This window comes from Coenobita brevimanus, chromosome 54 (assembly GCF_032717465.1).
Source record: "Coenobita brevimanus isolate Jiangsu-jjx chromosome 54, ASM3271746v2, whole genome shotgun sequence".
In the NCBI taxonomy this organism is placed as follows: domain Eukaryota; kingdom Metazoa; phylum Arthropoda; class Malacostraca; order Decapoda; family Coenobitidae; genus Coenobita; species Coenobita brevimanus.
Genome location: NC_137007.1, coordinates 27,101,735 through 27,114,885, shown reverse-complemented (window position 1 = coordinate 27,114,885; position 13,151 = coordinate 27,101,735). Strand labels below are relative to the sequence as shown.

The following is a 13,151-nucleotide window of genomic DNA, read 5'->3' as shown; positions in this document are numbered from 1 at the left end:
AAACCATAAAAGGGCAGTTTGGAAATTAAAGATTTATGCCAGACTCGATCAAAAGCCTTTGAGATGTCAAGTGCAATGGCAAAGCTTTCTCCAAAATCCCGAAAGGAGGATGACCAAGAGCCTGAAAGGTAGGTGAGAAGATCGCCAGTGGAGCGCCCCAGACGGAATCCATACTGACGATCAGAAAGAAGTTTGTGATGGGAAAGATGCTTTAAAATTTTTCTGTTAAGAATTGACTCAAAAACTTTTGAGACACAGGATGTTAAAGCAATTGGACGATAGTTAGAGGGTTGGGAATGGTCACCCTTCTTTGAGACTGTCTGAATGAGAGCAGACTTCCAGCATGAAGGAAAGGTACAAGTTGACAGACAAAGGCGAAAGTTTACCTAGGCAGGACACCAAGAGGGACATCATCAGGCCCATATGCCTTGTTAGTATTGAGGCCAGTGATGGCAGACAATACATCAGCTGAAGAAATTTTAATGTCAGCCATGAGGAAGTCTGAGGGGGGAAGTGATGGAGGAACAGCACCGGAATCGTCTAAGGTGGAATTGGATGAGAAAGTGTGAGTGAAGAGATCTGCTTTATAAGTAGAAGAAATAGCTACAGAGCCATCAGAATAGAAAAGAGGAGGGAAGGATGATGAAGTAAAGTTGTTAGAAAGTTTTTGGCAAGGTGCCAGAAGGAACGAGAAGAATTTGAGTTGGAGAGTTGAGAACATTTAGTACGGATGAAATTATTTTTAGCAGAGTGAAGAACAGCCTTAGCACGATTCTGGGCAGAAACATAAACAAGATGTGATTCAGGGGTGGGTTGGCTTCGGTACCTTTTACAGGCCCTCTCCTTGTTGCGGACAGCATTAGAACAACCGTGATTAAACCCAGGCTTTCTTGCATTAGTCAAAGGATATGAGAAGGGAATGCATGCTTCCATGCTCGAGAGAATAACCTCCGTAATGTGCAAGGCACACTCAGATGGCTCCCGACCATGGAAGCAATAATCATTCCATGGAAAATCAAAGAAGTACTGCCTGAGGGCCTCCCAATCCGCAGCTCCAAAGTGCCACAGACGATTTTTCTTTGGAGGGTCCACAGGCCATACCGGAGCGATAGGACAGGTTAAGGTAATAAGGTTGTGATTGGAGGAGCCCAACGGAGAGGAAAGATTAACAGCGTAAGCAGAAGGATTAATTTTTAGGGACGAGCTTATTTGTGCTAAGGCTTTGTCCCTATGGAATGATCTGAAGGAGAGGATTGGGGTAGAGGTGAAAGAGTCATTCAAAGCCAGCACGGGATGCTTTGACAGGTTCAAGGCTCATGCTCGCGTGAGAAACATAATGCTGCATGGTGTCAGCCAGTGGTGATCATGAGATAACTGAAAAGCTCCCAGAACTACTCAAAACGTGGATTGGGGAAGGTGGTTATACAGTCGACCCTCAATTTACATGGGCCCAATTTGTGCTAAACACGTTTTGGGCTGAAAGATAAACCGTGACATGGCCCAATAAACTGGGGGGGGGGGGTTGTGAGAAAATCCCAGAATTCGACCCCATCCACAGCCATCCCCCCAAAGTTACTCTGTCAGACCACGTAGACACATGCTCACTCCACCTGGAGTAAAGAAAATGTCATTCTGTAGAATTTTGCTAAAGCAGATGGTCACAGTTCGACATGGCTAAAATTACAGGATGTAAAATGGTCATTTACACTCGATCAGCTAGCCACTTACACACATATTGCTCACTGCCTACCTCTTGTCTCTCACACCTTTGTACTAAGTTTTTCATCATAAATCAGCATGGCTAAAATTATGGGACTTGAAATGGTCTGCTTACACTGAGTCAGCCCCCTCCCCCCCTCACATATACACATCTCTTGTCTCTCTCACCTCATTACTACCATTCGCTATGCTCTTTTTCTTCCTTCAGTTTTTGTTAAACTTTACTTTTGAAATAGTTTTTCACTTACCTCTAGGTAGATGGGTCATTGTGTGAAGATACCCTGGCACCCAAATAGCTTTGTCTTCTGTGATGGAAAGTGACCATCATTTATTTATCACCCTGTTCACTCTAATCAACCCGTTTTTATGCTCACTGATGTTCATAGAGGATGTATGTGTACTACAATGAATGTTATGTTTGACCAGAGGGGGTAAAAATTTTCAAGAGGGTCAAAGAGGGGACTTTGGGAAAATTTTGGGATTTCACCATACCAATTAGCTTTATACCATGGGTTTCAGTGGTGTGATTTACACATTTTGATTTATGTGGTAATATTCCCAGATACGTTAACCACTCAAATTGAGAGTCTACTGTGGTGCAAAGCAGGTCATCAACTTCGATGAAACCTGACTTTCTTTGGGAAACAAATGTCAAATAAGACTTTCATGAGTGAAGAGGAGAAGCATGAGCTTGGTTTTAAGGCAGTGAAGGACTGCATGATGCTCCTGTTGGGGGACAGTACTGAGGGTGACCTCAAACTGAACCCACTATTAGTCTACCACTGGGAGAATTATAGGGCACTTTCCAGGTACTGGAAAGAGAACCTTGTGATGATATGGAAGTCAAACCCCAAGACATGACTCACAGTCTCCCTCAGCCACTCATATTTTCCTGGCTTCGTATCCCCCGTGTTCCAGGACAGTGCCAGTAGGAACAGCTTAGCCAGCCAGTTTCTCTTGGTGGTAGCTAATGAACCTAGTCACTCCTCCAGCTTAGAAGACTGGGTCAGCATCATCAGAGTGGTGTTTTTGCCCCCCAACAGTCCCACTTTGTTCCACCCAATGGATCAGGGTATAATAGTGATGTTCAAGGCACACTACTTGCAGTGCACTATGGAGCAACTGGTGAGGGCTAGTGACTCCAGGGACAGGGACTTGGTCAAAATCATGTGGAAGAAATATAACATAAAAAGAACTATGTGGAAGGAAGTGAAGAACCACACTCTGAATAGGGTTTGGTGCAAGCTGTGGCCCGAGTGCATGCACTCATTCTGATCCAGGGGCTTCAGTGGTGAAGGAAGTTCATGGGCCTGTCAAACGAGACAGGGCTTCACAAATTGGACAAGAACGATGTCCCAGAGGTGCTCGACAGGCAAAGAGAGGAACCTTTTACTGAAGACCTCATTGAACTGAAGCAGCAGTGGGACCATGTGCTGGGAGGGGAAGAGGGGGAGGAGAAACCGATGCTAGTGGTTCATATTTAGACATTGAAAGGATTTCTGGCAGTGATGGAGCAATATGTCATTCATTCAAAAAAAGGATCCCAACCCTGCCACGAATGATACTGCCTGTTACGCAGTTGAAAAGGATCTTCATACATAATGTGAGCTTTTTGCCCACAAGAAGAGGGGATCAAGGCAGACAGCTGCAGCATAACATCATTCTTCCAACCCACGTGGAAGAAGAGCTGAGACCCACTACCAGCAGAACGCTGAGGCACCATCTTGGCTTATCTGCCTCAATTTTGTCTGCCTTCTCCTCCTCCTCACTGCCTAGCTTCCTGGACCACTCTCCTCCAGCCTCATTGCATCACTCTCTTGCTGCTTCACTGGATCACTCTTCTCATCATTAATCACCTGCTCCTGATGACCATTAGTGAGTGTCCCGGGATACCAGCTGTCCCTAAGCCTTGAGGGAGATCCATGGCAATGACTCAGTCTGGCAAAGGAACCACTTTAGATGAGTTGGAAATTGTGGGGACGCTCACCATTCACTCACTCGATGTAGTGCTGCTTTGGGTGTCTGCCCATTCCTCTCTTCCATCCTTCCTCCTCTGTCTTTCTTTCCTTCATTCTTTCCTATTTCTTCTGCCTATGGGTGACTTTACACTCCCTCTTTTGTCTTTCTTTCCTTATTCATTCCTCTTCCTTCTGCCTGTGGGTGACTCTACACTCAGTGACAAGCCAAACGGTTTCCTGTGCACTAGGAAACCATTTACTATGCTGGGTGGTTACCATATAACCAAATTACAGTATGACCTCACTACAATGGACTTCACTAGACCAGAATTCACTTTTTTCAGAGTCAAGGAGCTGACTGGAATTATTTCTTATATATCGGGAAAACTCTGAAAAAGCTAGAAGCTGTCCGGACTGCCTACCCTTAGGCTGGAGCGGCCATATTGTTCACACGGTTTGTGTCCATGCGTTGATTGGTGGTGGGCTGGCGGCATCACTGTTGTGTCCCCGTGCTCTGGTTTCAGTCTGACTCATGTCGTTTCCCCTTACTTCATTTCCCTGGAAGTCCCAGATATACTGCTTGAGGATGACGAGTGATAAGTGAAATATACAAAATGAACATCTTTAGTTTGTAAGATCGTAAATAACAAGGTACATAAAGTGTACAGAACAGTATTTGAAAAGTGTTTAAAATTAAGCAATACCAATGAAGTACATTCTGAATGCTAAAAAATTTGAAAAGGGGTCTGCATTAATATTCATATATATTCAAGACACAAAACATTAATCACATGACGAGCAGTTTGTGTGTTCATACGTCGGTTGGTGGCGGGCTGGCAGTGTCACTGTTGTTCTCCCATGCTGTGCCTCAGTCAACCCACATCATTTCCCTGGAAGTCCCTGATATACTGTGTGAGGGTGACAAGTGATAAGTGAAATATACAGACAAAGTGAACATCTTTAGTTTGTAAGATCATGAAAAATAAGAATTATAAGGTGTACAATACAGCATTTGAAAAATGCTTAAAATTAGGTACACCACATGGCATGCAAGGTAGAAGCTACACCTCCAATTCCCATCTATGATTCATCTCCTGCCAGTGAAGATAATCAGGATGATAATTCACTGTTTCTTGAGGATAACCCTGAAGATAATGGGTAATGATTTTGAAGGATTTGCTCTGATGGATCCTTCACCAGGTGCTGAATGATGATAAACACTCAGCAAGGTTGGGGGGTAGAGTAGGGTGAGCCAAGTGAGTTGGAACGGTTACGTAAGATTCTTTTTTTTTTTCATTACTCCATCCATAATCCATGTGAGGTGGTGTGTGGGGTGAAGTGGAGATGAAAGGGGGTGCAAGGAACAGCATGATGGAATGAAGAGGTAAGACAGGCTGTGGCACACAAAAAAAAAGCATATAATGAATGGATGAGAAATAGGGGCGTGCAAGAAGTTGAGAGACGGAAGAGAGAGTTACATGTAGAAAGGAAGAGAGAGATGAAAAGATTAGTAAGAGAGAGTAAGAAGAGAGTGGATGAGGAATTTGAAAGGAATTTGAATGTCAAGTGGAGGGAATGTAAGAAAATGTTCTGGAAAGAGGTAAAGAGGGTCAGACAGGGTGGCAGTGAAGTTAGTAGGGGAGTGAAAGATAAAAATAGTAGATTACTGGTTGAGAAGGGAGAAAAAGTGAGCAGATGGAGAGAACACTTTAATGAATTGTTGAACATAGAGAATGAAAGTAATGCGAATATAAGTGGCTGGGGAATGGCAGGGAGAAGGAGGGAGGTGAGAAGACAGGAAGAAATCAGTAGGATGGAAGTTGTGGAAGCAGTGAAGAAAGTCAAAATGGGGAAAGCCCCAAGTATTGATGGAGTGTGTGGTGAAATGCTGAAGCATGGGGGAGAGATAGTAGTAGAATGGATGCGGAAGATGTGCAGATTGGCCTGGGAGGAAGGTAAAGTCCCGGAGGATTGGAAGTCAGGTATAATTATTCCCTTGTACAAAGGAAAAGGAGAAAAAGAAGTGTGTTGTAATCATAGGGGCATTTGTCTTCTTAGTGTAATAGGAAAAGTATACGGCAGGATATTTATTGACAGAGTTAGGGAAATAACAGAGCAATTAGTTGGAGAAGAACAGGGAGGCTTTAGGAAGGAAAGAGGGTATGTAAATCAGATATTCATTCTTAAATCTTTAATGGAAAAGTTTCTAGAGAAGGGAAAGAAGTTGTAAGCAGCCGTCATGGATTTGGAGAAAGCATATGACAGGGTAGATTGACAAGGATTGTGGAAAGTATTAAGAATATATGGAGTAGATGGGAAGTTGTTAAATGCTGTGAATAGTATGTATGATGGTGCTAAGGCTGCAATGCGTGTGGATAGTGAAATGAGTGAGTTTTCCTATTTGAAGGTTGGGTTGAAACAGGGTTGTTTCATGTCTTCATGGTTGTTCAGTCTGTATATAGATGGGGTTATAATAGACACAAGGTAGGGCAGTGGATGTTGGAGTGGCCCTAATGAGAGAGGGCAGTGTTTGGAAACTCTCTGTACTGTTGTTTGCAGATGATACTGTGTTGTTAAGTGAAGACGAAGGGGAGCTGCAAGGCTTCGTGGATGAGTTTGGGAGAGCGTGTAAGAAATGGAATCTAAAGGTGAATGTAGGGAAGAGTAAAGTTATGGTCTTCGAGAGAGGTGAAGTCAGTGAATGTACAGTGAGGTTGGCTGATGAGGAAAAGGAAAATGTGAGTATGTTTAAGTACATGGGTAGTGTGATGAGTAAGGATGGAAGTTTAGAGAGTAAAGTGCTTGAAAGGGTACAACAAGGAAGAAAGGTTGCTGGTTCCTTGAAAGCAGTGATAAGCAATAGGGAAGTGAGCATGGAAGTGAAAAAGTTATTACATGACAGTATTGTGATATCGGCTTTAACTTATGGAAGTGAAGCATGGACCTCATTGGAGGGACACAAGTCAAGAGTGAGAGCAGTGGAAATGAGTTAGGCTATTTGAGAGGAGCCTGTGGAGTCACATGGAGAGACAGATTGACAAATGAGGATGTGAAAGAACGGTGTGGTGTGGATGTGGATGTGATAGGAAGTGTTAGGAGAAACACATTGAGGTGGTTCGGCCATGTGGAGAGGATGGAGAATGAGAGACTGATGAGGAGAGTATATGTGAGTGAGGGAGGGGGAGAGAGGGAGGGGAAGGCCAAGGATGAGATGGGGGGATGGAGTGGAGAGGTATATGAGAGAGGGGTGTGTGAATTGGGAGCAGGGCAGTGAAATGGTGGGGTACAGGGTGATGTGGAGGCGATTTGTTTGTGGCCACCCTGTATGGGATTAAGGCATTAGATAGATAGATAGACCATCATCCAGTCCTATGTCATCCCACAAGGAGTGCAGGAACCCAGGGCCAGGCAAGTTGGTCCTAACATTCAAGATCAGAGCGACCAGCCTCATTCATCCCTGAGTGGCACCATGTGAGCAACAAACCCCAACCACCCTCAGGTACAAACCTACATGGGCTGAATCCGATTGGAGCTCCTTAACCCCTTAACCGCAGGGCGTCACTTTCGTGACGCTTGGGAGCAAGGGATCATACCGCGGGGCGTCGCTTTTGTGATTCTGCGTTATTTTGAATTCACCCGGGCTTCCAAGTGGGGGCTTGTATCATCTATCAATACTGCCAATGTCCAACACTAGTCAGCACTCCTAATCTCATCTGTACTCCCATCCATTGTTGACAATTTAGCCATTTCTCCCCGTTCTTGACTCCCCTCCCTACCCCCCCTCCATTACCCTATCCTCTCGCCTGCCCGGCTGTGCTACACTAAGTAAATCTTCCCTGGAATTTTTCACTGATTTCATCCATTGAAATAAGCCATATGTCCTATTCTTATACCAAATAATATATACAAGAAAGAAATAAGGTAAATGAGAGTGCCATACACCTGGAATTGGCTAATTATCACCTGACAACACCTCACGTGCACTCGTTCGCTAATTTTTGCTGTTTTTTTCCCCTTGAAATATGCCGTATAATCTATTTTCGTAATAAATATACATGTAAGGAGGGAAGGGAGAAGCCTAAGTGATATTTACATTCACCTGGAACTACCTAATTTATAATGTATTGTCTAGATTTCCTGCCAATCATTTCAGTGCTAGACATAGCTGTTTCAAGAGCTAACATTGGTAGCACTGAATATCCCCTAAGTAGGCCTCTACCCCGGCCCTCCTTTATCAGTTTACTCTCATCTTCCGAAGTGGGGGCACGTATGTTTCTTCTTGCTGACGTCAGGGACTTTTTCACTCCCATGCAAAGGGCCCTGTGACCTTTACCCCCTACTAAACCTCGTGTGGAAAGAGGTAAAGGGCTGACAATTGATAAAAGAGTGACTACGGTCTTTCTGTTGAGTAAAACAGTGCAAGTGGAATTGTAAATAATGTGTAAATAATGTGTAAACAGCAAGTGAAAGTAATTCATTCATTCATTGCCAGACGAAAGTAATGAATGTAAATATACGTGAACAATGGAAAATAGTTTTATAAGTTACTTCAAGTGACAGTGCATAACACAGTGTAAATAAAATAGAAATGTAAATAACGTAAATAAAATAGAGAACGTAAATAGAAATGTAAATGAGTAGTATTATAAGAATACTAGTATATACCCTAGGAGTAATGAAAGTGAAAGTTTCACTCTAGCATGTCTGAATACTATGAGTTATGAGAGTGAAGATGAAAGTGACATTCACTCTCAGTGCTAGTATACAGGACGAGAAAGTGAATGCTACGTATTTTACTGAAAGAAATTGAATCCCTACAGTGACAATAAACTAATACTACTGAAGGAAACTTATGGATAAAGACCGTAGATATATATAAGTATTATATAGTAATAGAAATATAAAGTGTGAGGGGTTTTATGAATAATAAATGACAGAGTACCAAGAGCGAACTAGTGCCAGTGCGACGGTCAGACGCGCTCGTAATTTTCATTGCTTTCACATTGGGTTTTTTTTTGGAGTATGGATCCCAAACTACTTGAAAATCATAGAGTAGTGTTTATAGTGTTAATATCTGGCTGTGGTAATCATATTACGGGTTGTCAGGAAATGTAAAGTGGAGACTTCGTTACCCAACTTCAGAGGTCTCCACAAGTCCTACGGTAACTGACGAAGGCTCAACAAACATTCCAGGAGAAAGCTGAAGGTATGTGCCAAAAGCATATATAATTTTAATATTCTAGGACTAATAACTGATTTTTGGCAAATATTTTTTGAGAGTCTGTCGGAGCCCGAATAACCCCGCGGCACATGCAAAACATCGGTAAACATGCCCGCGGTGTAGGGGTTAATTACCCACTAAACCACCAGGTGCCATAATTTGGTTATATGGTTACCACCCAGCATAGTAAATGGTTTCCTGGTGTACAGGAAGCCATTTGGCTTGTCACTCAGTGTACAGTTACCCATAGGCAGAAGGAAGAGGAAAGAATAAAGGAAAGGAAGACAGAAAAGGGAGTGTAAAGTCACCCATAGGCAAAGAAGAGGAATGAATGAAGGAAAGAAGGTCAGAAGAGGAAGGATGGGAGAGAGAAAAGGGCAGACACCCAAAGCAATACTACATTGAGTGAGTGGATGGTGAGCACCCCCACCTACCACACACCTTAAGAGTTTTATTGTGTCCAAGCCTTGCTTAAATTTTACTATGTTATACAATAAATTATTTATAGTGGCATTTGAGAAAAGTTAAGAGGCAAATGGAATATTGCCTCGAGTTAGAAGGAACTGGTGAGGTGAAGCAGGATGGTGGCCATGATCATTTTCATGAATGAAAATATTGTATCTTCCTTTGTGTGTTACATATGGCCTTCATTGAGTCTAAACCTTACTAAAATTATACTGTGTTATGCAATAAATTATTTATAGTGGCATTTGAGAACAGTTAAGAGGCAAACGGGATATTGCCTGAGTTAGAAGGAACTGAGAGGTGAAGGATTGTGGCCATAATGCTTTTCATGTATGAAAATAGCTGGGGGAAGTCCGTATGTTACTTTTTTCGGAGTTGCACTGTTTTCAGAATGGCTTGAGTCACAATTAGTCCGTTCTAGTGAGGTTTTACTGTATGGAACCTGGTGGTTGAGTGGGTAATTAAGGTGCTCCAATCAGATTGAGCAGGTGAAGGTTTATGTTCAAGGGATGGTTGGGGTTTATTGCTCACGTAATGCCACTCAGGGATGGGTGAGGCTGGTCACTATCATCTTAAATGTCAGGACCAACTTACCTAGCCCTGGGTTCTTATGCTTTGCTATGGAGCAACATAGGACTGGATGATGGATGGATGGAAACTGTTTTTGGACCTTTTAGGGTGGATGACCCTTAACCAAAACCATATCCCCATTGAACCCACGTTATACTGGTATTGCTATAAGATTGGTTGTCACTTGATGTAACCCAGTTGTATGATAAGGTTGGACTGTACTGTGATTGGAATTTTCTGTTCATTTTCCAATAATCAGAGTTTCATGCAGATGTTATAAAGAGGTATGTGTCATTATGGAAACAAGGAGATGGAGCCACAAAGGAGGACTTGAATTCTTTGTGAAATAGTGAACACAGATTTTCAAATTTGCCATTGACCTCTGTTTATTTATTTACTTTTTCCTCTCAGAGCCATAGAAGAGTCTCTGGCATTTAACATGCGAACCCAGGCCCAAGATACTACTCCCAGTCCTCCACATGAAATAGTGAAGGAATGTGAGGGTAAAGTTGCTGTTGAGGTACCAGAAGGACTAGTTGTGACCCCAGGAGGTAGTGTGATGGACTCTGAGTTGGCCATGGCACTATCACTCTCACAGCAGCACCAGGAAGAGGAGGATGCACGGCGTAGACAGGAAGAGGAGACACTCAAGCGCATTTTAGAGTTATCACTTACTGAAAAATAATGGTAGTGGAGCTCTAGCTAATAATAATGAATAACCTGGTGTGTTTGTACAGTATAGGTATTTCTTACTTTGAGAAATACTTTACATGAATTCAGAAACCACTAGGTAGCCTTTAAAACTGCCAACAAAATACTTATAAAGTATTATAACTTTTGCTGCTCATGTCAAGGGTTCTGAAAGATGGTTTTGAATACTAATGCAATATAAATTAAATGACTTAATTTTACCTACAGTTTTAGATTTTAATACTGTAAATGAAAGAATGTGTGTTCAAGCATACTGCATTTGATAAATGGCCTTACTTTTTGTTTCTGGTCACTAAAGAAATGCTTATTCTGACAGATTCCAAATCGCCTGTAGATGAAAGCAGTATTGTAGTGTCAGGCTTAGTGCAAGAGATTAGGAGGTTAGCTAATTTTTGTCTGAGCCTCCTGAGCATGCATTATTGTTCTTATCATGAACCTGTTTCAAAATGTAATCCCCCCCCCCCTTTTTGTTGATCATATTTCACATCACTCCCATTTCACATTATAGGCAGTGCAGATCAAAAACTTGTGTTTAAGCTAAAAAAAACAGAAAAGGCAGTTTTCTGTTTTTTCTTTGGGATTTCTCTTTTGTAGTTGTCAGGCAAGATTACTGGGTCAGTCATACTGCTTCCTGGTATAAAACCAAACTGCATTGTATTTATACTCTCTCTCAGATCATGCTGTCAGTGATCCTTTTCATAGCCTTCATCATTTGATTGAACAATTTAAGTAACCCATCATACTTTTCTCCCTCCACAGCATCATTATTATCTTTATACACATTCATGGCAGACTTCAGCCAGTTTTCTTTTTCTGTTTCTTCCCGTACAGTTGCATTAATTGATTTCCACACCAAAATTTCAAGTACCTTCAAGCATTTCAGCCATCATTTCAGAGATATCAGTGATAGGAAGTGTTAGGAGGAATACACTGAGGTGGTTTGGCCATGTGGAGAGGATGGAGGGTGAAAGACTGACAAAGAGAGTGTATGTGAGTGAGGTGGAGGGGGGAAGAGGGAGGGGGAGGCTGAGGATGAGATGGAGGGATGGGGTGGAGAGGTATATGAGAGAGGGGGGTGTGAATTGGGAGTGGGGCAGTGAAATGGCGAGGGACAGGGCAACATGGAGGCGATTTGTTTGTGGCCACCCCGAACGGGATTGAGGCGTCTGGCAATAGATAGATAGATAGATAGATCATTGGAAATTAATTTACTGGTCCAAAGCACTGTTAAGTATCCTTGTATTACAGCCGCAAAGTAAGACGAAGAGCACCAGCATATTAAAAATGCAAACCTTTGTCCTGCATAAATAGCAGTTACACCAGATACAGTACTCAGATTGAGTTCATAACAACAAAAGCCAGACCATTCTGATCCCCTCTTGTTATGGACTAGTTTCGAGATAGGTTCACCAAGACTGCTATGTCCTCACCACATACCTAGACAGATTACAGTATTTTATTAATATTCAGTAAGCATTTTGATACTTGAGTCTCTGGAGATCTCTTTCCCAGTGGCTTGTGAAGTGCCTGACAAACACTCAGGAGTGCCAGCAACTTCACAAGGATTACTGCATCATCAGTAAAACCAGTCAGTAACCATTAAATTGCCAGTCAGTACTTTACAGCGACCCATTCACAGCCCAACTCAGCCATAAAAGTGGTGCACTGGGGTGTAGTTCCCGCAGTCTGACAAGAAGCTGACACGTGCTGTCCTATCTGATAGGCATTAATGCAGTGGTTTCCCACTCACCCTGTTTGTCAGATTTAGCCCACTGTGACTTCAACCTGCTCCCCAAACTGAAAATGAAGATAAAAGAATGGCAACTTGGCACTATTGAGGAACTACGAGAAGAATTGCAGGGTGTGCTGAAGCCAGTCACAAAAACAAAATTCCAGGGGTGTTCCCAGTGGTGAGTAAGGCATTGGAACTGCTGCATCAACTCGCAAGGATATTACTCGAAAGATGATAGCAGTGACAAGGCTACATGTCCATATGGCTGAAGTTTGGGAACTTTTGGGTAGCATCTCATGGGCACCTCTCCCAGAAGTCTTGAGACAATGCTTCCATTGCCATTATGAATAGCTGTAGGCTCAAGACTGATCTCTGATGCACCTGGGCTTTAACCTCAAACTCTTTGCCGTAAGTTCTGTTGACTTTAATGCTACTTCAAACCAGGGCTGGAGTCAGTTATGAATTGAATTGGAATTGATTAAAAAAAAAAATGTGAATTGGAATTGAGAAAAATATAAAAATAAAATTAATTGAATTGGAATTGATATAAGTGAATTTATATGAACTGATGACTGAATTGATAAAATAATAATTTATACTGTAATATATGAATTCATTATTGTACAATAATTAACTTACAGTATACTCAAATAAACAGTAAAATATACAGTTTGCTGTCACAAAAAAAGGTAAAAATATATCAAGTGAAGTAACCTATTAAATTTATATTAATTTTCATTTAATTGAGAAACTATTTCCTGCAAAATACCTGGCC

At 42.1% G+C, this 13,151-nt stretch overlaps 1 protein-coding gene across 1 annotated transcript in view; it reads left to right on the top strand.

Annotated features, from left to right (window-relative positions):
* The window catches only part of LOC145401061 (ankyrin repeat domain-containing protein 13D), a gene marked incomplete at its 5' end in the record, with an annotated part of 398,667 nt that extends 387,757 nt beyond the window's left edge, over positions 1 to 10,910 (top strand). Inside the window, one exon of the mRNA XM_080273433.1 lies at positions 10,345 to 10,910. Coding sequence (XP_080129559.1) covers positions 10,345 to 10,618 — 274 coding nt within the window. The remainder of the gene's footprint in view (positions 1 to 10,344) is intronic.
* Between the last annotated feature and the right edge of the window lie 2,241 nt (positions 10,911 to 13,151).